Genomic DNA, 26,365 nt, shown 5'->3' with positions numbered 1-26,365 from the left:
TTTATTATTGTTTCCAACAGGACAAAATATAGACAAGCAAAGACTCTCAGCAGTTTTAGGTTATAACAAATTTTTACATGTGGCATTGTTAGTGTGTTCATTTGTGTTCTGGGGTATAACTCTTTAAGACACTGGACACTAATTTGTAATTGTCAAAGATCACTCTTCTCACTTGGTGTTATCTCAACAAATGCATAAAATAACAAACCTGTGAACAATGGAGCTCAATTGAACGTCGAAGGTGCGAGATAATAATGAATGAAAAAACACCCGTGTCACACGAAGTTGTGTGCTTTCAGATGCTTCGTTTCGAAACCTCAAAATCTAATTCTAAAGGTCTCAAAATCAAATTCGTTGAAAATTACTTCTTTCTCTAAAACTATACTTCAGAGGGAGCCGTTGCTCACAATGTTTTATACTATCAACAGCTCCCCCATTACTCATTACCAAGTAAGGTTTTATGCTAATATTTATTCTAAGTAATTACCAATAGTGTCCACTGCCGTTAAGAGAATTCTAGGGGTCGTTTTCTGTACAAAGGGGAAAGAGTGTATTAAAGTATGGGAACATTGGGGGACACCCTCGGCCACATAACTGCCATGGTTAAGAGGTAACTAGACTTGTGGACAAGTCGTTAAATCGAGGAGTCGAAATCGGGGAGCCATCACTTCCCGCGAGAGCAGTGAGTTCGCGCGAGAGCAGTGTTGTCGGGGGAGCACTATCTCAGCGCGTGGGGCCGATTTAACGACTTGTCCACAAGTCCAAGAGGTAACAGGTTTAACCATTCATGGTATTAAAGTGAGTAATTACCAGATTACTCCAAATACATACACAGTTAAACCATATCCAAACGAGATATTCACATGGTGCATGGAGGTAGGTGTTACGGCAATTTTCTCCAGATTAAAGAAGTATTCAAACAAAAGTCCCCATCTTTATGAATAAATCAGATTTAAGATTTTAGGTTTTTTTACTTTAAAAAATCAATCATCTTTAAACAATAATGTACATGCTAACTCAGGGGGTTATTCAACACATGGAACCCATTATCACTGTCTTGTATTCTTATAATATAAATTGATTTTACTTTATAAAGAAAAAAAAGAGAAAGTGAAAGTACATGTACACTCATACTCAGGGGATTTAATATACATTATGTACATGTACATGTACTCTACTTTTCCTCGGATCAGCTGAATTACTCTTTTATGCTTTCTCATTTGTGTCATTCAAACTTTTAAAAAACTGCATACAACAAGAGATGTGGTAGAAGTGTAGGAGAGCTTGAAGAGGAGGGATTGAAAGAGAACAGGTGATGGTAGCGACTCTAGGAGAGCGCCCCTATTACAACTTGAGGATGAGGAGGCTAGAACGCAAGTCTTTGCCGAAGGATGATGATCACTTTTTATGTTTAAGTGGGCCTTGGCCAATTCATCATTGCCAAGATGCTCATGATCTGTGACAAGATCAGCAATGATATTGTTTCACAGGCCTTGAATTTTGTTCTTGAAGACAGGGCTTGAAATTAACATTAGACCGCAGGCCCGAGGCCTTGATTTATAGTGTCACGTCAGTAAACTATGACCATACGAGTCTGGCAGTTTTATGTTTGCGAGTAATAGCACCTCGCTGCATTTTCAATTTAAACTGATTACAAATATCTTTCAATTTTGTTGAGTAATATTGAATGACCATAAGGAAAAATGGGATACATGTTCTAAGTGCTTGTTCCAAAAACAGCTTTTCTTTTCAGTTGGTTCTGGTCCTGTATCAAATGTTCTGGGGTGGGTTTCACAAAGAGTAAGGACTAGTCTTATCTCGAGTTAGGACCAGTTAAGCTCGGTTCATACTACCTGCGATTGCGAATGCAAAGTGAATCTTGACGTCACAAATTCCCAACGAACAATTCGCAGCAGTTGCCCTGTGCTCTACTCCCTTGGGAATAATCGCTGCGAAAGGCGATGTGACGTCAAATTCCTGTCAAATTCGCTTCGCATTCGCATGAAGTATGAACCGGGCTTTACTCGTCCTAACTTAGGACTATCCATGCAGTTTGTATATCTCCTAGGACTAACTCTTTGTGAAATCGACCCCTGGGCCATTTGAAGTTTCTAGCTTCAAGCCCTGTAGTCTCGTGGATTTTTTCCCCAAACTTAAACCCTGTTGAAGCATGGTTGAAGGGACACACAGTAGGGGGCACTTCTATTGAGGAAAATGGAAGTTTGTATTGAAACTTTGCAAAAGGCACCAAAACAAAAGCACAGGGCACCACATCAACTGCTGTTGGTGCTGTCGGTTAATTCAAGATCTCACAGAGGTGTTACAATCACTTCGTGAATTGGGTCAATCACTAAAATGAACGTCAACAAAATAATAAATGATTAGAAAGATGTTTTGAAGTACAACATATTGAATCATACAAATATCCCTCGAAATTGTGTGGTTTTCCTGTTACTTCAATCATTATGCGTTCCATAACTTTAACTAACATAAATTTGGTTCTACACTTGTGCGAGTTATTTTAAACTTTTTAAAACATCTTTCCAACCATAATTTTCCTATTCGTAGCATGCTTGGTCTAGCCTAAAGCACCCTTTAATACTTAACACATACATGTGATGTGGTATACAAATTAATGGCATTCACACACAGCCATGACATAATTATATACCTTTAACCCGAGAGTTATATATAAGAACTAGAGGGCGCACTGACCTATATACGCACCCGGCATGCGCGCAGGCGGCCATTTTCTAAGTTGACAAAACAGCCATCTCACAGCGTGTGTTTGTGCTGCCATTTTGTAAGTTGAACAAACAGAAACAGCATCGCTGAGGGTTCACCAAAAAAAAACCTCAAACGTGTATTTCACATTCAATGCGCGTACAGAATGGCACGCTTGTCATCTTGCGGTCCCGTCGCATTTGTGCAAGCAGCATCACCAGTGCGCCCTCTAGTTCTTATATAACTCTATGCCTTTAACATGGTGCTGCGATCTTGATTTTTCTTCAATTCAAACCAATGTACTCAGCCCGAGGCTAAAAGATGAATTAGTCTGGTTCTTTACATGTGCAATGAATGTGAGCAATCATTACTACTCTTGGATACAGGGACACAACCTGGGCCCGGTGGCAAAATGACATGGTCTTTCGTGGCACAGAAAACTGTCACAAATCTGTGTATACGTGTCAATCAACATTCCAAAAGTGCAAATCTGCACTGATAACACATTGCTGCATTTATAGGCACTGGACACCTCAAAGACAAACTTATTCTCACTTGGTGTCCTAAGATACATAAAGTAACACACCAGTGAAACCTTTGTACATAAAGTAACGCACCTGTGAAAAATTTTTCTCAATTGGTCATCGAATTGGCAAGAAAAAAACCTTGTTGCATTACTTTGTGTAATTTGAATGTAAAATAAAAGGCTGCAGCCGATTAGACCAGGAACACTGAGGGAACTCCTTCTCTTTACGATTAGTGCACTGGGTTCCTGTACGTGCATTACCAAACACACGGAACCCATGGGTTCATGTCCCACCCAAACGACGCAGCAATAATGATTTAAGTGTCTTGCTGAAGAACACACCCTAAACTCTTCTGTGAACAGAAACAGATTCTCTTATCCACTCGACCACGACATGCAAAGTTGACAATAAATTGATTTCTTATCTTATTTTCAAAACCACTTAATGAGAGTTGATTGTAACATTGTTGGTCATCTGTACGTTGGTGGAAGCTTTAAGCGTTAACTTTGTCAACATTGGGAAATTCTAGCTCTTCCTCGATACTGCTCGCTCTTGGGGGTGGGGCAGATTCGACTGGTACCTCGACTCTGAATGGTAACCACTTGATACGCCCAACCTGTAGAAGCTGTGCGGTGTCTAGTGTCTCTAAGTACTGGACCTATACAAAATGTGGATTAAACAATAATGTCAGATCGATTTAGACAATAATGAATAATAAGGAAAACAAATAAGATCTTACATAGCAAGTAAGCATCAAACCTCTGTATCAAAGAAAGAACCTGAAACAAGTAAAATGTACCAAATATAAATTCCGAGTAGTCCTGAGCGCCTAGTGACATTAGTGAAAGTGACTAGTCAAACCTCAAATTGTTGTGTCTTCGACACTAGTCATGAGCGCCTAGTGACATTAGTGAAAGTGACTAGTCAAACCTCAAATTGTTGTGACTTCGACACTAGTCATGAGCGCCTAGTGACATTAGTGAAAGTGACTAGTCAAACCTCAAATTGTTGTGACTTCGACACTAGTCATGAGCGCCTAGTGACATTAGTGAAAGTGACTAGTCAAACCTCAAATTGTTGTGTCTTCGACACAAGTCAAAACTAATTTTTAGTTCCCAAGATGCATTGTGGCCCAATAATTGCCGCAGTTGCAATAATAGTAAAAATCATGCAAAAAGGACTGAAGGATAGCGTCACACATGTCTCATTGTGTTTTGTAAGTCAATTACGTTATCATGAGCGACAGAATCGATTGACCAAGCAGGCACATGTAGTTGCAATTTTTGTGTAGTAGGCATGGCTGAAAGACAAACCAAAGCAGTTGCAAAACGGTAGTCACGGCTCAACCGAGCACTCAATTGTTGCGAAACTAGTCACCCTTGTATAACTCTGAGATCAATAATAATAATAACGACCAATTTTGAAATAGTGCTTTTCACACCAGAAGAACGTCTCAAAGCGCTTCTAACATTGGTCACTGGGCCTCAATTAATTCCTTAAATCATCTCAGCTCCCTGGGGAGTAAATAGCCTGTGCAACACATATGCACTACTAGACTAAATCAATCACAAGAACCATCTCAGACCCACACTCTGCTGAACAGAAGCACCAGAGCTTGAGTTCGGTGCTCTTATCCGCTCAGCTACTACACCTTAGTTAATCCATGAACTAACCTGTTGTCGAACATATTCAACCATATCTGCAACCTGCTCAGCCTCGATGTCCCTTTTGACAAAAATGTTGCGCCACAGAGCTCCGGCCAAGACACTGTCATTTGATAGCAAACCCTGAGGAATCCGATCATATAAAACATAAATATTTTGTAAACGACAAAGCATGACGAATAATCTTTCAAAAGAAAATTGCACAATGGGAGACTTTGGAGTGCTAGGTGGCAGCAGACTTACCAGGTAAATTTCCAATGTTTACGTAGTTCTGAGCGTGCGGACAAGACTGAGAACAATGGATTTAACCTGGTAAGTCTGCTGCCACCAAGGATCCTAAAAGTCTCCTATTGAACATTTACAACACTATACTCGGCGCCCATCTTCATGGCTCTGCTTACCACCGAATTCTGTGCTTACGACCACCATTCTATGCTATCATGCAACCGCCGAATTTATGCCCTAGATTTTTAATTGAGAATGCTTAGTAACTGGGAGTACGCACGAGCACAAGCCGAAATTCCCCTCTAACCTGAGAATAACGCTTGACGAAGGCACAGAATTCCGTGCTTCAGCAAGCGCCCCTCCTTTTATGGTAAGCAGAGCCATGAAATTTGTGGGCGAGTTTGTTAGTTCGTACCTCATCATAGCTGAATAATGCTGCATTGAACTGCTCCACCATTCTTGAAAGGCTCTCCCTCATCTTTACAGCAGGAATCTGAAAAGCAATTCAATAATAATCATACTCAAAATCTTATATAGAGCCGGAATCCACCAATGCAGGCGTTCATGGCGCTTGCTAAAAAAAAACGTGTTACATTAAAGTAACACGGTTTGAAGATAATACTGGTAGAAAGCTTCCCTAAAAACATTACTTGCTGAGGTGTTGTGGTTTTTGAGAAATGATTAATACAATGTCACAAAAATAATGTTTGTCTAAGTGAGACTATTATTATTTTAGCATGTAAAACGTACCCAACCTCTTTAAAGGCAATGGACACTATTGGTACTTACTCAAAATAATTATTAGCATAAAACCTTTCTTGGTGGCGAGTACTGGGGAGAGGTTGATGGTAAAAAAACATTGCGAGAAACGGCTCCCTCTGAAGTGCCATAGTTTTCGAGAAAGAAGTAATTTTCCACGAATTTGATTTCGAGACCTCAGATTTAGAATTTGAGGTCTCGAAATCAACCATCTAAACGCACACAACTTTGTGTGACAAGGGTGTTTTCTTCTCTCATTATTATCTCGCAACTTTGATGACCGATTGAGCTCAAATTTTCACAGGTTAGTTCATTTATGCATATGTTGAGATACACCAACTGTGACGGCTAGTCTTTGACAATTACCAATAGTGTCCACTGCCTTTAACACAATCTAGTTTGATTGTGTTAGTTTGATTGTGTTAGTTGAAAGATACATGTACTTACCCCCATGAGTTTGCCCCTCTCTTGTACATCATGCCACATTGACATAATGAGATAATGGGTCATGTATTTGCCTTCTTGCCCCTCTTGCTTCAATCGAACCATGCACATCCTATCAACAAAGCATTCCTTGTATTTTAGTTACCTTGAGTAATGATAACAAAGGTTTTCAGTCAACGGCTGAAATTTTACACTGGACCACCGGCGTTAGGCCAGTGATACATGCGTCGTGCCAGTAAACTCAAGACAGAACAAGTCCAGTGGTCTTGGTTATTATATCAATTCAACAGTACACCTTTAAATCAAAAGAATGATGGCTTAGGCTTCAAGAGACTTTTCAGACAACATAATCAAAAGTATGCTGATTTTTTTTCTGAGGGCCAAAAAATAAGACAAACAGACTTACAGAGCTGTGAACATTTGCATCTTACAATCAGGGATATTTTGTACGACAATCAGGGATGTATCTAGAATTACATTCGGTATACATTGTAACAGGAAGAAAATTTCCACAATCAGGGAGATTGTCAAATCTGTTCTTCGAAACATGGACAAATTGGCTTATTTACAGGGAACTTTCTGCAGAATCAGGGAGAGTTGACATCTCTGGACTCTAGTAGAAAGACAGGAAGGGCAAGGGCACCAAGGCATTTTCTCCTTTGGTAAAGGGCACACTATAAGGGAATTGTAAATTTCTACTGGAGCATTTCAAGGGCACCAAGGCAATGACCAAGGGGCATGAAGGCAACTGCCTCTGTTGCCTCCGTGAAGTATCAGGCCTGAGAAAGAATATTACGCCTGCAATTTAAATGCATTGGACCCTTTCGGTTCAGAAAAAAAAATGAAAGTTCACAGATTTACAAATAACTTACAGGGTTTACAGAAGGCAATGGTGAAAGACTTGTCTTGAAATATTATTCCATGAAATGCTTTACTTTTTGCGAAAACAGCAAAACAGTATAAATTCTCGTTAACGAGAATTACGGATTTATTTTAAACACATGTCATGACACGGCGAAACGCGCGGAAACAAGGGTGGGTTTTTCCACTGTTTTCTCCCGACTCTGATGACCGATTGAGCCTAAATTTTCACAGGTTTGTTATTTGATATAGAAGTTGTGGTACACAAAGTGTGGGCCTTGGACAACACTGTTTACCGACAGGGTCCAATGGCTTTAACTGATGTGAAAAATGATTTAATTACGTACCACACATGAAGCTCAGTTACTAGGAACCACGAGAAGAGAGTATCTGGCATTCCGCAGGCTGTAAGGAAAATTATAAAAGATATTTTACTATTTGCTTGTAAAACACTTTTTCTGTCTGACCATTACAAGGAAGGTATATGTTTGGTAACAACACTCTTAAAATGAATTGGTTAGAAGCCTAGAACTGCTTTATCTGCTAATCAGAAACACCAGAGTGTGAATTTGGTGCTCTTAACCGCTTGGCCACAACACTTACTACAGTCTAAAAGGTATTCAACTATTTACTTGTAAGCCACTTTTTCTGTCTGACCATTACAGGGAAGGTGTACGTTTGGTAACAACACTCGTAAAATGAATTGGTTCTTAGAAGCCTAGAGCAGCTTTCAATACTAAAAAGTACTATATAAACTTTTCACTTAAAAGCTATTTGGTTGTAAATATCTGAGAAAAGTAAAATCTGAGAAGCATTAGTAACCACAATAACGCTTCTCAGAATGTGTATTCCTATCAGGGAATATTCTTCCTGCATTAACATCATCACGATTTCTATCCATATACACCAATGTGTGTTAGCATCATGGTAAAGTGTCTTGCTTAAGGTCACTAGTTTCATGATTGGGGTCGAACCCTATCTCTGCTGATCAGAAACACCAGAGCTTGAGTCAGGTGCTCTCAACTGACACGACACGCCAAACTTATCCTGTCATAAGTTTATAATGGCCAGAAGCTGACATCACTGGCCTCATGGTTTACTGGCCTCATGACGCACCATGAATTAAGCCAATAAAAAATAAAAACATGTTTAGCGTTCTGCCTAAAAAAAAAAAAAAAAGGAGGGCCATTTTGTTTTTCGAGGCAGCCTCTAAAAAGGAAGCGTACAGGGACGCTAAAAATGCTTTTTATATGTAGGCCTTAATATCAGCTGCATTCCTCAATGTTGACTTAACGGTCCGGAAGGCATTTTTTAAGCTGACTCACCCATAAAAAACTTTTGACAATCCACATTATCGACACACGATGTGTAGAGGTTCAAACCAGCCACTCTGATTTTCTGAAAAGACAAAAACAATAATAGCATTCTTTATCTTAATCTTTTGGGTCTTCAAGGGCTAAGCAATCCAAATATAAAAATTTTAACTTGAATGAAAAAGGAGAGTTGGTGCTTTCACAGAGGTTAACAAACAAGGTAGGGTGAATGATTTAAGGCACTGGACTGGACACTATTTGTAATTACTCAAAATAATAGATAGCATAAATACTTACTTGGTAGTGAGCAATGTAGGGCTGTTTATAATCTCCCTTGCTTGTTACCAAGAGAGTTTTTTATGCGAACAATTATTTTGAGTAATTACAAAGTGTTCAGTGCTTTTCATAACATGAAAAAACCTTCCTAATTTGTCACTAAATATACACTGTGTTTTACTTCAAACTGAAATTCCTATTTTCCCTTTCGAAGGGTAGATTCCCAAAATTCCATACGTTTTCCACGATCACGGGTACCCAAAAGGTACTCAAAGAATTAAGAAACTTACAAATCTGTTGTAACGCATCTGTGTTGGGATTCCCACTTGGGTGAGTAGCCGTGAGATTGGACCAGGTTTTGTCTCAGGTAGCACTGCACTCCTTCGCACCAATGCCTGATTGAAAAAAAAGTCAATTCGCTGCATGAACCCAAAAGAAGTTTTAAAGCCATTCCAAGATTATTTACCCCTCCGTACTGGGTCATTAAATGCATTCCTCCAAGCCGTTGGACACTTTCGGTAAACAGTATTGTCCAAAGGCCCACACTTTGTGTATCACAACTAATATATAAAATAACAAACCTGTGAAAATTTAGGCTCAATCGGTCATCATAGTCAGGAATAATGAGAAAAACCCACACTTGTTTCCACATGTTTCGCCATGTAGGTGACATGTGTTTTAAATAAATCCGTAATTGTCATTATCGAGAGTTGATAATTGTTTTAATGTTTCTCAACAAGTAAAGCATTTCATTAAATAATATTTGAAGAGAAGTCTTTCACCATTACCTTCTGTAACCCTGTAGGTTATTTGTAAATCTGTGATTTTTTTTTTTTTTTCTGTTCCGAAAGTGTATAATATAATGGCTTTAAACCATCTCAGCTCCCTGGGGAGTATACAAATAATGTTAACACCTTTGCAGCACACATGCGCTATACTAAGCTAAATCAATCACAAATATAATACACAGGCCAGGCAAGCTTTTAACCAGGATTTGGTAAAGGGGTGTGAACATTTTCTGGAAACCTGAAACTGAGTGCCTAAGTTGTTCAATTACAAGGGATAAAAGGGAAGGTACACATTTGGTAATTGTCAAAGATCAGTCTTTTCACTTGGTTATCCCATCATAACCATAAAATAACAATCCTCAATTGGTCATCAAAGTTGTGAGAAAATGATATAAGAAAAAACACCCTTATTGGACGAATTTGTGAGCTTTCACATGTTTCAGATAAGAATTAAAGACTTCTAGCTAGAAGTCTTTTATTATCTTAGTGCGCAATTACCTCTTTCTCAAAAACAATGTTACTTCAAAGAGAGCCGTTTCACACAACGTTTTATACTATCAACAGCTCTCCAATGTTCGTTATAAAGTCAGCTTTTAAGTTAATATTTGATTTGAGTAAATACCAGGCGTGTATAATGTAAAGACAGAGAAACAGGGTGTCCATAAGACACATAGACTGGCTAACACTATGAGGCCAGCTGTTGATTTCACCAATTTTAAACTCTTCCTGACTTAGGATTCATCTTAGGACTTACATGTAGGACGAGTTCCAGCCTTGCATTGTGACATGTAAACCTTAAGATTAATCCTCAATTAGGACTAGTTACTTTTCCTTTATATTAAAGATAGCATTAATTCTAGCATTTTGTGAAATCGGCTGAAGGTACTAAGTTACCTTGTTTTATCAAGTAAATTTATTGTGCTAGTTAATTTGAGTACAAATAAGTGTCTAGGGCCTTTAAACGGGTACAAATCTTTAAAAACAAAATTACCTGTGACTGAGGTGTTGTGTTGATGTGACGCTGGGTGGCACGCTGGGTGGCATGCTGGGGGCTTGCAACCTTCCGCATATGAGACCATCTTGAGTATGTCAAGTCAGCATGAGGAGCTGGCGATGAGGACGTCTTTCTGCTCTGGATTGCCGACGTTGTGAAACATACTGAGAGACTGCGGCAACATGTCTATATTAACGATCAATACAAAAAGTTACAAATAAAGTAGTTTAGTACTGAAAAAAAAAAATGATGTAATTTCAATGTTCAGTGACTTCAGTCTGTAGACCATTAATCTTTTTTAAAACCTGATAACGCCAGATTTTAGGCCAAATGTTTTAACCTTTGTACAAAAGAAATCGGTTGTTTTGTTGCTAGTTTTACGTCTACACTTCTAAAAACTCCAACCTCCCAAACACCCTTGTGGCCTTGTGGGAGCTAACCAAATCCTTTTTTTCGGGGGGGGGGGGAAATCGGATTGATTCAGGAACCTGATGAAAACACAACAAGATGAAAAGCTGCCAAATTTTTTCGAAAGCTGGAAGTGAGTTAGATAAAAGAACTGAAAACTAGTGCTCTTATGAAAGAAACTTGTTGCCAGCTTGTGTGAGTTTTGCAGAGATCCCGTTTTGGGGGAAGGGAGTTAAAACTTTGATTATACACCTATCATTGCATACTTATTAAAACAAATTGTAAAAAAGACAGCGCCCTCCACTATTAAGCACCTTTAGTACTTGTAAAAAAAATATTTAAATATCCAGTTAACTTTGGATAGTTGGCCAGCAATTAACCGAGTACCAAATTTCACTATTCGCCCAGCACTACAAAAAACATCACGCAAAAGTCGGGGTGGCCGTGGGTTGTTGGGGTTGCACCCCCATCCCACGGCCACCTCGACTTTTGCGCGATGTTTTTTTCTGCAAACTGAAATTGCCACAGTTCACAATCTCAGCCAATCACTCACACAATTTTGTATGCTGACCTCGACTTCCATGCCTCCAGTCACATCACAACACAGCCAACAAGACAGACCATTCCCACGTGGTATGCACTTGAAAGCAAACTGCACTTGATTGGCTGAGATTGGACCTTATGGCAATTTTGGTGTAAAGAAAAAAAACGGCATTTGTACGCGTATCTCTTGGCTACCGACCTGAGGCTGTCTCAGATTATTATCCCAACTGGGAACCTGCATTTACCGCCCGAGTACGATTACGGACAACTCATTATGTGATGATCAGGCAGAACCATTTCCGGCTGAACGCTCCCCCGTCTTCCTGTATATTACAGTAGCTCTATGCGGAGTTCGAGATTGTAGACCCAACCAACCAAATGCCATACATGTTTTGGGGTTGTTGTCAGTCTCCTACACCCGCCACCCCACCACGGACAGGGCCTCCCCACTGATGTGTACGTGACAGGGAAATTCTGCATGGCTGATGCAGATAAATAACCGCAGTCTCAGACGTGGAAAAGTTGCGTCGCCTGTTCTTTGTTGGATGGATCACACACTGTGAATTCTAAAGTGTGGACTTAATTCTTACTCGGACGTTAAGTGATATTTATGGATTCGGAATTGGGACACGCTTCAAGTAGGGCCTACAGGGCGGACCGTCATGGGTCAAGGGAGTTTTAACTTTTAGAACAACTCTTTTAATTTATAACTACAAAAAGAAATAAGGATCGGAAAATGAAATTACATGTTGTGAACTGACGAAAAGACTTGGGAAACGAAGCTGGTGGATGATAATACGAATCATCTAATTCTAAACCATGGAGGAAGAAAATATTAATATACTACCTAAAAACAACAACAGCGATTCAAAAGCAATGAACACGGATAATATTATCAAAAATCATGCAACTGATTTAGAATGTAAATGTTGAATTGTTTTATTTTGTTGTACGAATATTTCAATTTGTTTACCTGTATCCCACGAGACACAATTTGCACAGAACCTACGTTGAAAGCCATCGGTGCAGACCTGTAACAAACAGAGTACATTATTTGTAACTTCTCCACCTTCGAACCCAACTGAAAAGCCAACAAAATAAGACTTCAACAACAACCAGACAACCCAAGGCTAGCTTCGGCGCGACTCTCTGCAGCTGAACAAAAATCTGTCCCAGATAAAAATTACCTAATCACCGTACGGAACCTGGTGTTCACGCGTATATAATCATACGAACATAGCGCGCATTGTAGAGCGGTGCCTGACTAAAAATGTCGGCCTTGCGGCCTTGGACCATTGTGTGAACACATGAAACACGCTTTATTGCAACGTGACTACTCAGACTGATTACGTAATAACGTGTGATCCCCAGGTGTAATCATTAAAATGACTAACCTGGATTCCTGGATGTGTTGTTGTGAAGATGGAGGCCAGGCAGCAACCTTGGCTTGAGTTGGAAGGTAAGCAAACCACACAGCTAGCTGTGTATCATGGAGTGTTCTGCATGATTAGAAAGGGACAGACATGGACAGACCAGAGACTGGCCCACCTTGTTGAGCTGTTAATGGCTCCGCTTTTAACATCGGTCTCAACAAGGTGGGCTAACCATGGACAGACAGAGTTTAGAAGGGCTGATATATTACATTAGTAGTACAAAGTATTATGTAATCAGTGTTTACACACACATTTCAATCTTTCTTGGAACATGCGAGCTGTGGTTTTGTTGTCCTTTCTTTATGATTTTACCCACCCAATGTTTAACTACCGCACTGTATATTCTGTGTAAGTGTATCTCATTGTTATGTCATGTCATTGTTAATGTTATTATAAGTATTAATGTCTCACTCAAATCATGGAGATAGAATAGACCCAGTGACTGTGTGACTGGGTCGCTTGATTCCTTTTTCGAAATTTTGACATTAACTAGATGACCGATAATGTCAAAATTTCGAAAAAATGAATCTAGCGCCCCAGTCACTGTGTCTAGAGGTAGAAGTGAGGTAGAAATATTTCTACCTCTCTGCTCAAATCCAATGCTCTTGCAACAAAAAACTAAGTGTCTAACAACAAAGAGTCAAATTATGAACAATCTTTTGTATCTTTTGTTATCTTTTGTTGTAGTCTAGACCCAGTAACTAGGACGCTGTACTCCTGAATGTCAAAATTCGAAAAAAAGGAGTACAGCGCCCCAGTTACGTCTGGGTCTAGTTATGGTCTAGTTCTTGCTCATGTTGTCCTTTCAATAGTCTCTATTCATTTCTATCATCATCATAAGACCATTTCTAGCTAGGTATCATGTTTAAATAGTTTAATATTGGATTGGTTATTCTTAAGCTTGCTCTCGCTTGGTACGAAAATAGTATGCAATGTCCCCAAAAAATTAGTTCAGAGCCCCAGTGAATTTACCGACTTGGTCTTTCCTTCCTCAGAACCGCAATGCGTAGTGGGTAGGCAGTAGGGGCACCCGACGACCGTGGTGTATATTGGCATGCATGACTTGCACATGCATAATATCGCTGTAAGGGTTCAACTGCGCCCTCTCTTGATATTTGGCTATTCGCGATAAACCTTTTATGGTCATTTTTTACATCACTGTTTGTGCTAGTGTTTTTTAAATTAAACCATTCTATTGTCTACATAGTATAGAATTCTTCTATCTATCTTCTATATAATCCTTTTCTACTATTGCTACCTCCATCATCTCACCAATGAGTACGTCCCCCTCCAGAGGTGTCTAGGGCCTTTAACACTGTCCAAAACCTCAGGGTCAGAACCAGTTCCGAACTAGAGATTTTGTTCAACCCGTTTCACACTAAAAATTTCAATCCGTCTCCTATCTGGGTAGCAAACTCTTGCTCGCCGGACTGAAATCAACCCTTGAAATTGCATTTTCGGCGTGGTTCAAACCGTATACGGTTCACGTAAAGACCAGTGTGAATGTTGCTTATCTCTGATCCGTGTCAAAACGAAGGGAGGCTGAACCGGAGAGGACCCCCGGGGGTAGGTTTCAACGCTGTTCAAAATGGAGGTATAGTGTGAAAAGGCCTTGATCGTACTTGGGTCCTACATGGTTGTACCTGTAGGCTTATCTGGATGGTTTGGAGGTATGTCAATATTGTATAGGTTTTTTAATGGAGGTCATATCACACATTGATATACGTGACCAGGGTTGCAGCCAGATCATTTTTAGTGGTCCCGGGCAATAAATCATTTTTTTTTTCGAATTCACCTAAGCGCGGAGCAACAAAATAACTCACTGTTTAATTATGGGGCCGTTATTGCTGAAGTGCAAGCTTCTTTCAAACTGTTCATTTATTGGGCCATGCAATAAGTTAACTGGCCTTTGAATGTGTGTATGCTCGGTGACATGTGACTCCTCATAATCTGTGTCTCAGATCAATGAAGGACATGTGTGCAAATGTGTTAAATCGTGGACCATGACTTTCATGGAATCGTAGAAGTTTGGGTTAGTTTCAAAAACAATTCTGGGTTTAAGCCTAGATGTTTGTTTGTTTTTGTTTTATTTAAGAAAGCAGTTTAAGCTTCTGCATCTATCTGCATTAAAGTCACCATGAATATTAAACCCCTCGCCGCAGAAGAAGGCTGCAAGGCACCTGCAATTTTTATTGAAAAGGGCTTTTTTGAGATCCTTATAATTTATGTTTGTTTTGGTTTTTTGTTTTTTTTATAATAAAGAAAGCAGTTTAAGCGTTCGCATCAATCTGCACAATTAAAGTCACCATGAATGTTGAATCCCTCGCCCCAGAAGAAGGCACCTGCAAGACCCAGTGTGTGCGTGTTAACGGCGTTCCTACTCATCTGATGAAGGTTGAGCCAAATTCAGCAGAGACAAAGGAAGTTGCGGATGAGTCAGATGTTCTGTTTCTAGTTATCCCAGGTATGTGTTAAAGACACTGGACACTATTGGTAATATTCAAAGACTAGTCTTCTCACTTGCTGTAAAAATAACAAACCTGTGAAAATTTGAGCTCAATCGGTCATCAAAGTTGCGAAGTAATATGCCTAATAAATAAAAAAAACTTGTCACACGAGGTTGTGTGCTTTCAGATGCTTGATTTGAGACCTCAAATTCTAAATCTGAGGTCTTAAAATCAAATTAGTGGAAAACTACTTCTTTCTCGAAAACTAATTATCAATAGTGTCCTCTGCTTCTAAAGGAACATTACAGAAATGTGTTTTGCTTACAAAACAGTTGCTGGCAGTGTTAGCACTTTAATGTAATTCGCCATACATAAACTGACAAACCTGTAGAAGTTTGAGATCGATCGGCGAACTGGGTCACGGGAAAATAGTGAAAAACCAATTACAAATGTTTGCATGACATCAACTGTAAAAAAGATAGCTCAAGTGATAGAGCACTGGCATGTTAAAAAAAAACATTTTGTTCACCGAAAACTAAAAAGATTCTATTTCTATTGTTTTCAGGCAATCCTGGTATAGTGGATTTCTATGAGGTATTTATGCTGACGTTATTCAAGGCAAGTGGATGTAAGGTTCCAGTATGGGGCATATCCCATGCTGGCCACACTTCCTTAACTCAGAAGCTTGATGATAATGCACAAGGTACGGATAATTAATTAGGGAATAACAGTGTGAGAACCCGGTCTACACTGCGTGGTAATGACCAGGTTGGTGGCTGGGCACTGTTAAGAGCCGGAGGCAGGGTCCATTAACAGCGGCCAGTATCAACCAAACAAAATTTGTTCAGAATTGTTTTGAAAATGGTGTTCTGAGTTTATGACTCGATAAAATTTCCCTGTATTTCTCTATTAGGTCCCTACAGTTTGGTGGACTGTACTGACTCAAATTTAGTTAAAATAAACATTGTGGGGTGTCGTGGCTGAACTGATAAGAACATCGGACTCAAGGTCTGGTGGTCAAATCATCGGGATGTGGGTTCGAATCCCAATCGTGACACTTGTGTCCTTGAGCAAGACACTTAAACCATAGCTTCTCTCCACTCAGGGGTACCTGTGAAGGCAGAGATTGTTTATGTGAATGATTAGCTTGGAGCGCGGTAACTCGCAGCACTTGCTGTATACTCCCCAGGAAGCTGAATTGGTTTAAAGGATTTGGGTACCTTTTCAAAATGTCCATTATAGATTTAAATTAAACTTACAGGGTTTGAAGATAATGATGGAGGATAGCTTCCCTTCAAATATTACTTACTGAGGTGCTGTAGTTTTTTAAAAATGAGTAAAAAAATGTCATGAAAATAAGTTAGTAAATGATTAAACTAATTTTCGTCTCATGAGATGAAAATTATTTTCATGACATTGTTCTACTCATTTCCCCAAAACTACAGCACCTCAGCACATAATATTTTCAGGGAAGCTTTCTACTATCATTATCTTCAAACTGTGCAAGTTTAGTGTAAATCTGTGTTTTGTTGTCCTACAAAAGTTACATACATGTAGACCCTGTAAATGAATGAAAAATAATTATGGCCGAGGAGTAATAATGTCAGAAGCGCTTTGATACGCCGGCGGGCTGTGATAAAGCCCTTTTAAAAAACTTATTGTTATTATAAAGGAACTTGTTCAGAATTGCTTCGAAATTAGTGTTCTGAGTTTATTACTCAAGTTAATTTCCCTCCGTTTTTCTCCACTAGGTCCCTACAGTTTGGTGGACCAGATAGACCACAAGGCAGCATTTATACGAGATTTCGTTCCTCCAGGCAAGAGATTAGTTCTGATCGGCCACTCCATAGGTGAGATCCTATCATGATTAGCAATCAACTAATTACAAGAAACCCCCAAAACAATAACTTGATGACAAACTGAGAAGGCAAGAGCTGCAATGATCTGAATCTGAATCCACTCACCCTCTGATACAGACATCTTTTTACTTGCACCTTGACCTCAGTCTGTTGCACATTTTGTTGGTATTTGACGATTTAGAGCAAGCTAGTCGAAACGTTTAGCTAAAGTAGTAGTCCCAGCCTATTTTCTATACCATCCGCTCGGGTAATAGTTAAAAAGCAGGACAGTTCTTTTCAGAACTGAGAAGTCTCCCGAACACCCGAACAATCTACTCCGCAAGTAGATACACACATGGTGTTACCGCAAACCACATATATATTGATACCTCACCAAGCAATGCCTCAAATTCTATATTTTATATTATTCCCGTGACCAAGCACTTTTGCACCAAAGTAGGACTATACTCCTGAGTAGTCCTCCGGAGGGGTGTACTAATTGGAAGATAGATAGATAGATAGATAGAAGAGGGTTATAAAGTACCCATTTGTCGTAAAAGTGACTTCCCTTTCTCTATCACCCTCTCCCCGTCTCCTCAAGGTTGCCATATTATTCTACAAGTCATGAAGAGCAACCCGTCCCTCCCCATCCTGAAGGCTGTGCTGCTCTTCCCCACCATCGAGAGAATGTGGGATTCACCCAACGGCACGTTCCTAGCCCCATTGCTCTGCTACTTTCGTTGGTTGGCTGTCTTCGGTGTCTTTCTCAGCTCCTATCTCTCCGACTGGGTCAAGTGGAGAGCTATCAATTGGTTTTTTCGAGGAAGAAAGGTATGGTTCCACATTTTTATTTATTACATGCTCATTGGTTATTTTGGTTTTACCCTTACACTGATTAGTGTAAAGCATTGTATTGACCCAATTCACCTGACGTCATCATCAGAAAATCTTGGGAACTGCCATACTGGTGGGCAAAGTAACTGTGTGTTATTCAGTGAAGTGCGCCTGTTAGGCGACGCAGCATTTACACCAAAATGGTGAGCGTGGCACAGTCGCCCTAGTGACGTGCCTGTATAGGGTCAATACTCTGTAGTACTCCAAATCATGTGACATAGCAACTGTCTCGATAGTCCGAGTTATTTCAAAATTAAGTGGCAACTTGTGATCAAGCACGTCTATGTACCAGACAATATTAAAATCTAACACGCATATGGCTTATTGATTGTTGATGAATTTATCTCCCGTCATGTCTGATCCACACAGGTTCCACCGTGCACCTTTCATGCTGCCCTGAATCTCTTCAACCCAAGTTGTACAAACAATATCATCTTCATGGCAGCTCATGAAATGCGAGAAGTCGTGGAACCAGACCTAGATGCCATCGCTCAACACTTACCAAAGCTGCTGTTCTACTATGGCGCCAAGGATGGCTGGTGCCCCGTGGACTACTACTATGACATTAAGAAACTGTTTCCAGAGGGCGACATTCGACTGTGCAAGCGCGGAATCGCACACGCCTTCTGTTTAGAATCGAGTGAATTGATGGCAGATCTTACATGGAACTGGTTAGGACAAGATATACAGATTCAAGTTAATTGAAGACATATTGAGTGTCTTGCATTCCGTTCTTAAATTTTTCCTTCCCCAAACCCATTCAAATTAATCTATACCTTAAAGGCAGTGGACACGTTTGGTAAACACTCGTAATAAGTGTTAGCATAAAACCTTACTTGGTAACGAGTAATGGGGAGAGGTTGATAGTATAAAACATTGTAAGAAACGGCTATCTCAGAAGTAACGTAGTTTTCAAGAAAAGAAGTAATTTTCCACAAAGTTGGTTTTGAGTCCATAGAATTAGAATGTGAGGTCTCAAAATCCATGCATTTCAAAGCACACAACTTCGTGTGACATGGGTGTTTTTTCTGTCATTTTTTATCTCGCAACTCCGGCGACCAATTGAGCTCAAAACTTTCACAGGTTTGTTATTTTATGCATATGTTGAGATACACCAAGTGAGAAGACTGGTCTTTGACAATTGAAAATAGTGTCCAGTGTCTTTAAAGTGTCTGTATACATTTGGTAATGACTCTCAAATTAATGGCAATAAAAACTGACTTGGTAAGAAGAAGAGCTGGTTTGGATAGTATAACACATTTTTTGAAACTCACTTTGAAGTCACCCCTGCAGTTATGGAAAAAGATATCAATTTTTATCCCCCCCCCAAAAAAAAAAAAAAAAAAAAATTACTATTATTTTTATATTACTGGTAAAATTATACACATTAATTAATGTACATATTTTTATAGTACTGTTATAAAATTACAAATAAATTATATTTATATAAACAGTGACTCTCCTCAAACTGTGTGGAGCCTACTGGGGCTAATCTAGTGCCCACAGAACTGTGTCCAAAATTAAAATTCAATTTGGTACTCTTTTTGCCTTGCCTCTTCAGTCATAGTGCAAATCAACAACAGAGTCATTTTGAAGAATAATAATATAGATGAAACAACATTTATATAGCGCATTCTGGATCACATATCCCTTGATGCACTGTGCAATTTAAAAAGACTGTATTATTTACAAAGATACACTACAGACAAAAGTTTTGTTTACAATTAAAAATGTAAAACACTAAAGTGAAGAAAAAAATTCTGCAAGAGTGAAAACCACATTGAAAATACATGACTTCATTAAAAACCTGACCAGAAAAGTGACAAGCCAAGATAATCAACACACTAGAAGCTTGGTAAATAAACACACCAGTAATTAGCAAGACCACAAATAGGGAATTTATATTCGCATGACTTGATAACTACAAAAAAAACTCCCCTTGTTGCATAGCTATTCATATCAATTGTGTTTTAATAAATGCAGCTTTTATTTAGTATCGTGCTGATAAAGCATGATCTTGAAGCCAGTTTTCTATCAATCTTAAAAAGATGTATTTTTAAATTAAGTGTCTAAAATGAATTAAAACAATAGTATGATTAGGACGTTGGGAGTTTGTTTACTTATGCATGTAGTAAGATTTGGAAGCAAAAGTTTAGTTTACAACAGATAAAGTTGGTTCTAATAAAGTAAACCTGTCTTTACCTTTTTTGTAATTGAGCTAATACGACAAACTGTAATTTTTTATTTAGTGGCCATGATGAGGTTTTTTGCACGGTTAAAAACGGAATATGACATTGATAAGCATGCATAATCAATCAAGCAGAACGCCTGTTGTATTATATTGTTAAAGGCAGTGGACACTATTGGTAATTACTCAAAATAATTATTGGCATAAAACCTTTCTTGGTGACAGTAATGGGGAGAGGTTGATGGTATAACACATTGTGAGAAACGGCTCCCTCTGAAGTGCCATAGTTTTCGAGAAAGAAGTAATTATCCACGAATTTGATTTCGAGACCTCAGATTTAGAATTTGAGGTCTCGAAATCAATAATCGAAACGCACACAACTTCGTGTGTCAATTGTGTTTTTTTCTTTCATTAGTATCTCGCAACTTTGATGACCGATTGAGATACACCAACTGTAAATGCTAGTCTTTGATGACAATTACCAATAGTGTCTACTGCCTTTAAGTTGGCCTAATATCTATTGAACTTAATACTGTGACCATGACACATGATCTATACGGGTACGATCACTACACAAAATGGTTACGACTTGGTTTCACCAACGCATGCACTAGCTATGGTTGGAGATACTGGAACTACATTGCAAATGCACAACGTTTCAATCCTGAAGTGTAAGTTGAAGCCTTTTTCCTCTTTGGTCCTAGCATGGAGGTACATGCATGGAGTATGGAGGTAGAAATATTTCTACCTCCACCTAGAAATATTTCTACCTCCACCTCCATGGCATATGTACATATGTCGTAGCTAGCTTGGTTCTGGAACATGGTTCTTTTGAAAAACCGGCTAGTAGTCTTGTTACTTTAGTGCATTCCTTGCTCTATGTTTAGTGTGACTAGTTCTTTTGGGTGGTACAGTATTGTTCCCCAAAAAATTGTTAATGTTTATCCTATTTCTATATCCATGCTTGTTTGATCATGGAGGTAGGAGCTAATGCAAAAAACTACAAAGAAATGACATCGACTCGTTGAGCACACTATGCTACGATGCACTAGCTAGCGTTGATCGATCATGGAGGTAGACTTGTGGACAAGTCGTTAGCTTGTGTCAATATTTGTATAGGCGCTGTATGCACAGTGTACATTGTGAATAACGTGAATTGTTTTGCGATTACGAAATGAAGAAAATTGGGTTTGCAAGTAAGCATTTTTTTACAAATTTTGACAGATTGGATGTGCGGTGTGCTATACTTTCCCGCACAAGCCCACGGACAATGCAAACACTAGGCCAAAATAGTTGGCGTCTCCTTTTTTGAAAAAGGGACGAGTATTTGTTAAATTGCCGCCCGTAAAATGTTAAAACAATACAATTGGTTAGCTTTTTTTTCAAAATGCTTTTGCCATTCTGAGATAGTTTAAAAAAAAAAATGATTTGTTTCGGTGGAAAAAACGAAATGTCACGTAAAGGCGGCATCAAAAAGGAAGCGGGAAAATGGCTGATCATGACGCGAGGTAGGCGTTGTACTGTCGGGGTCCTGACAATACAAACTAATTTCAGTTGAAAATCATTGTCGTTTTTCCTTGGGGATCGGGGATACCCTATAAAAAGCATTTCTCTCTCGAATCTTTTACAATTTGAAAGCTAGTTTTCGTTTAAAAGCGTAAGCTTGACTGCTCTCATCATAGTTGTGTTTGGTTTTGAACTTTTTTTATTGTTTTTAGAATGCTATTAGTTTGAATTGAACCATACACGCAGAGAGAGGCGGCGATGGGATTTCTACCTAAACGAATCCACCATGCAGCCTGTCTGGCCTTCGCGGTCCTGGCAACCCTTCTGGTTTTACAGATCTTCACCTACCATCAAAACGCCACAAAGAGTGAGTTTTGTTTTAATATTATGCACTTTAACGTCACCACCGCTGATTGAAACAACTAGATTCTCCACCGCGGGGATTATAATTACGGGGGTTTATGCATGTTTACGCGAGCAAAAACATGGAGGAAAATTGTGTCGTTAAAATTTCACGTTTTAGAAAAAGTGTGAACTTAACACAATTTTTCTGATGTTCACGTATGCTCGTGTTACATGTGACCTCAACGCAGCATGAGGCGCCTTTCTCAAAATAACACCATGTGTATCATGGGATCTATTACCTTTATTTGATATCACAATTAATATAGTAGGAAGTCATCGTATACAGTCACGCAAAAACAATAATACCACACTTGCCCAGTATTCACCCGATTTGCCAATATAATTTTGGTTGCGCCATTTTGGGAGTCAGTTAATCCCTAAAGTAATTAGGCCACTGGGGCCAATTTAACAAAGCAATTAAATTACCCACAAACATGATGCCATTTTTGAACCGGAAGATAGTGAACCTTTGTACAGCAGATGTGCGCAAAAGTGAGACTTGACATCGACTTTAGCATTGATACGAGTAGCAAATTTGTTAGTGGTTATAGTTTTTGCTGTTTTCGCGATGATGGTGATTTATATTTATAAAAAAAAGATAGGAATGTTTCGGATTTTGTTTCATTAATAACTTCTTGTTCTGTTTGATATAGGCGATGATGAAAATATGATGAAAAACAAGCCAGACAACGCCAAGTTAAAGGTAAGCATCGATGTATGCAGTATGCCATTTTGAACGAGACGTGCCATTTTTCATAATACCCTTTTAATTAGGTTTTGTTTTTCGACACGTGACTTGGTATCATATGAATGCGCGCCAATGTTTGATGTTTAAACGTCTTGCGTGCACAAAACTTGAGTTTTATTCGTGTGACAAACTTAATAGTCCCCATGCAGCTTCAACAGTTTATTACGTAAAGTGGGTAACAGTTAAACGTAAAAGCTTTTAAGGGTTTTCGTACCTTTTGTATATCAGGTTGTTAGCCATGACATGATCATGAATCCCCATCACTACGAACGAAGATGTATGTAATGTAATTTACCAGCACATTTCTTGAAGTTCTTGAAGTTTTGAGGGGGGGGGTGAAATTCACAGGGCATTGTTACAGGATCGAGGAGATTCTCGTAAAATCCGTTTTACAATAGGCCTATTTAGATAATTTTCGTCTCACTGAGATGAACATTATTTATCTGAAACTGTTTTACTTATTTCTTAAAAACTACAGTACCTCAGGTCCACATCAAGTAATTATTCTACCATCATTATCTGTTAACCATGTAGGTTAAAGACAGTGGACACTATTGGTAATTGTCAAAGACCAGTCTTCTTACTTGGTGTATCTCAACATAATATGCATAAAATAAACCTGTGAAAATTGAGCTCGTGGTCGTCTGAGTTGCGAGATAACCATGAAAGAACCAAACACCCATGTCACACAAAGTTGTGTGCTTTCAGATGCTTGATTTTGAGACCTCAAGTTCTAAACTTGAGGTCTCGAAATCAAATTTGCGGAAAATTAGTTATTTCTCGAAAACTACGTCACTTCAGAGGGAGCTGTTTCTCACAATGTTTAATTTTATCGATCTCTCCCCATTACTCATTACCAAGTGAGGTTTTATGCTGATTATTATTTTGGGTAATTACCAATAGTGTCCACTGCCTTTAAAAACTACAGTACCTCAGGTCCACATCAAGTGATTATTTTAATGGAAGTTTTCTACCATCATTATCTGTTAACAATGTAGGTTTAAGACACTGGACACTATTGGTAATTGTCAAAGACCAGTCTTCTTACTTGGTGTATCTCAACATAATATGCATAAAATAAACCTGTGAAAATTGAGCTCGATTGGTCGTCGGAGTTGCGAGATAACTATGAAAGAAAAAAACAACCTTGTCACACGAAGTTGTGTGATTTTAGATGCTTGATTTCGAGACCTGAAATTCTTAACTTGAGGTCTCGAAATCAAAATCGTGGAAAATTACTTCTTGTTCGAAAACTACGTCACTTCAGAGGGAGCCGTTTCTCACAATGTTTTATACTATCAACCTCTCCCCATTACTCGTTAGCAAGTGAGGTTTTATGCTGATAATAATTTGAGTAATTACCAATAGTGTCCACGACCTTTAAATGTAAATCTGTGGATGTTTGTGTTTTGTGTCGTACAAAAAGTACCCAAACCATTTAACCCTTGTTATTGCTTGTGAAATCGGCCTCTGGTATCTTGCAATTCTATTATTACGTCCACAGGCGAAAATAAAGCCAAGTCCAACATCCAAAGCCGCACATATCGACTTCATGAAGAACCAGACGTCAGTTCAATCCAAGAGGAAAGTCATACTTCAGGAAACCTGCAAACGCCGCGGGTTGGCCTCGGAGAAAGAACCACCCCTTTACACGAAGACACATACATTGGTCGTGGACAATTTTAAAGTCATTTACTGCTTCGTGCCCAAGGTGGAAAACAGCAACTGGAAGCGGATCATGATGGTACTTAATGGGGAAAAAGATACCGTAGAGGGCCTCACTTCGGAGGAGGTTCACGTCAAGGCAAAGACCCGCTTCTTGAACTCCTACACCCCTGAAGAGCAACAGCATCGACTGAAGAACTACCGCAAGTTCTTCTTTGTCCGCGAGCCACTCGAGCGCATCATGTCGGTGTACCGTGACCAATTTGAAAACACCGGCTACTACCGCGTCAACAAGCCTTTCCACGTCTTCGGGAAGCAGATGGTGAGGAAGTTCAAGAAGAAGCCTTCCGCGGTAGCGATCAGGACGGGCGAGAACGCCACCTGGACGGAGTTCGTGGACTACCTGACTCATCCCTTGGAACGTGCCGAGATCGAAAACGAGCTGACGTCATACCCTTGTGATCACTGGAAAGAGATGCACAACATCTGCTCCCCCTGCACAGTCGACTATGACGTCATTGGTAAACTAGAAACCATACATGATGACGCAAAATATGTTTTAAAGTTGATAGACGCACCTGGTAAGGTAAAGTATATTGCTTCATCAGCAGGCACTCGCCCTACCAATAGCTCGGACGACGGAACTTTCCAAAAATACTTGTCTCAGCTGGACAAGAAGAAACTCACGCAGCTCTGGGATCTTTACAAACTGGATTATGAGCTGTTCGGTTATCCAAAACCAGCAATAATTCCTGACTAGTAATAACTAATAATGACTAGTTATAACTAGCTACAACGCAATTTACAAAACAGAAGTCCTGCGGTGTTCTTTTTCCCTAGTCTTAAAAGCACTGGACACTATTGGTAACTACTCAAAATAATTGTTAGCATAAAAACTTACTTCGAAACGAGGAATGGAGAGCTGTTAATAGTACACATATAACCCAGTGTAAGAAACGACTCCCTCTGGAGTAATGTAGTGTTGAGAGAGGTAATTTCTCACTCAATATATAAAAAGACTTCAGGCCTGAAGCCTTGCATTATGCGTCAGAAAGCACACAAATTTGTGCAACATGGGTATTTTTTCGTCATGATCTTCTTGCAACGTCGATGACCGATTGAGTCATACATGTTGGGATACATCCAGTGAAAATACTGGTCCTTGACAGTTAGCAAAGGGGTCCAATGCCTTTAAAGGCAGTGAAACCATTGTTAATTGTCAAAGACTTGCCTTCATAGTTGGTGTATCTCAATAAATGCATAAAATAACAAAACTGTGAAAGTTTGAGCTCAATCGGTCATCGAAGTTGCGAGATGCTAATGAAAGAAAAAAACACAATTGACACACGAAGTTGTGTGCGTTTAGATTATTGATTTCGAGACCTCAAATTCTAAATCTGAGGTCTCGAAATCAAATTCGAGGAAAATTACTTCTTTCTCGAAAACTATGGCACTTCAGAGGGAGCCGTTTCTCACAATGGTTTATACCATCAACCTCTCCCCATTACTCGTCACCAAGAAAAGTTTTATGCTAATAATCATTTTGAGTAATTACAAATAGTGTCCACTGCCTTTAAATTGTTTTTTGCATTTTAGTCAACTAGGCCTATAGAACATGGAGCAGGTCTCTAGCTCTGGGGGTCATTTGTTGGAGTCGGTCACACCCGAGTGTACGACAAAGAAGAGCGAGTATTGAACCTGCAACCTCTGAATCA

The 26,365-nt window shown here is 39.3% G+C and overlaps 3 protein-coding genes across 3 annotated transcripts; 2 read left to right on the top strand and 1 right to left on the bottom strand.

Moving 5' to 3' along the window:
• Positions 1–2,780: 2,780 nt before the first annotated feature.
• LOC117300848 (ubiquinol-cytochrome-c reductase complex assembly factor 1-like) lies at positions 2,781–12,690 on the bottom strand. Its single transcript, XM_033784697.1, has 9 exons — positions 12,500–12,690; positions 10,573–10,761; positions 9,084–9,188; positions 8,530–8,602; positions 7,552–7,609; positions 6,347–6,455; positions 5,556–5,633; positions 4,925–5,038; positions 2,781–3,909 (listed from the first exon to the last, which is right to left on the bottom strand). Exons 1-9 carry the CDS (start codon positions 12,575–12,577, stop codon positions 3,745–3,747), a joined length of 969 nt encoding a protein of 322 aa, XP_033640588.1. The 5' UTR covers positions 12,578–12,690; the 3' UTR covers positions 2,781–3,744.
• Positions 12,691–12,821: 131 nt separating this feature from the next.
• Positions 12,822–18,986, top strand: LOC117300880 (lipid droplet-associated hydrolase-like). Its single transcript, XM_033784735.1, has 6 exons — positions 12,822–12,985; positions 15,222–15,423; positions 15,972–16,109; positions 17,158–17,256; positions 17,846–18,075; positions 18,508–18,986. Exons 2-6 carry the CDS (start codon positions 15,267–15,269, stop codon positions 18,841–18,843), a joined length of 960 nt encoding a protein of 319 aa, XP_033640626.1. The 5' UTR covers positions 12,822–12,985; positions 15,222–15,266; the 3' UTR covers positions 18,844–18,986.
• Positions 18,987–22,082: 3,096 nt separating this feature from the next.
• LOC117300901 (carbohydrate sulfotransferase 11-like) lies at positions 22,083–25,556 on the top strand. Its single transcript, XM_033784762.1, has 3 exons — positions 22,083–22,199; positions 22,891–22,940; positions 24,490–25,556. The coding sequence occupies exons 1-3, from the start codon at positions 22,091–22,093 to the stop codon at positions 25,408–25,410; spliced, it is 1,080 nt and encodes a 359-aa protein (XP_033640653.1). The 5' UTR covers positions 22,083–22,090; the 3' UTR covers positions 25,411–25,556.
• The last annotated feature ends 809 nt before the right edge of the window (positions 25,557–26,365 follow it).

The sequence above is a fragment of the Asterias rubens genome, chromosome 16 (assembly GCF_902459465.1).
Source record: "Asterias rubens chromosome 16, eAstRub1.3, whole genome shotgun sequence".
Taxonomy (NCBI): Eukaryota; Metazoa; Echinodermata; class Asteroidea; order Forcipulatida; family Asteriidae; genus Asterias; species Asterias rubens.
Note: the sequence above shows the minus strand (reverse complement) of the source record. Positions and strands in the feature narration are given on the sequence as shown.

Coding starts and splice junctions, on each gene's coding strand:
- LOC117300901 (XM_033784762.1), top strand. CDS start 22,091: ATGGGATTTCTACCTAAACGAATCCACCATGCAGCCTGTCTGGCCTTC. Junction 22,200..22,890: donor CCATCAAAACGCCACAAAGA/GTGAGTTTTGTT, acceptor TGTTTGATATAG/GCGATGATGAAAATATGATG. Junction 22,941..24,489: donor CAGACAACGCCAAGTTAAAG/GTAAGCATCGAT, acceptor TTACGTCCACAG/GCGAAAATAAAGCCAAGTCC.
- LOC117300848 (XM_033784697.1), bottom strand. CDS start 12,577: ATGTACTCTGTTTGTTACAGGTCTGCACCGATGGCTTTCAACGTAGGT. Junction 10,762..12,499: donor TTGTGTCTCGTGGGATACAG/GTAAACAAATTG, acceptor TCGTTAATATAG/ACATGTTGCCGCAGTCTCTC. Junction 5,039..5,555: donor CATTATTCAGCTATGATGAG/GTACGAACTAAC, acceptor CGGATTCCTCAG/GGTTTGCTATCAAATGACAG.
- LOC117300880 (XM_033784735.1), top strand. CDS start 15,267: ATGAATGTTGAATCCCTCGCCCCAGAAGAAGGCACCTGCAAGACCCAG. Junction 16,110..17,157: donor GCTTGATGATAATGCACAAG/GTACGGATAATT, acceptor TTTCTCCACTAG/GTCCCTACAGTTTGGTGGAC. Junction 17,257..17,845: donor TCTGATCGGCCACTCCATAG/GTGAGATCCTAT, acceptor CGTCTCCTCAAG/GTTGCCATATTATTCTACAA.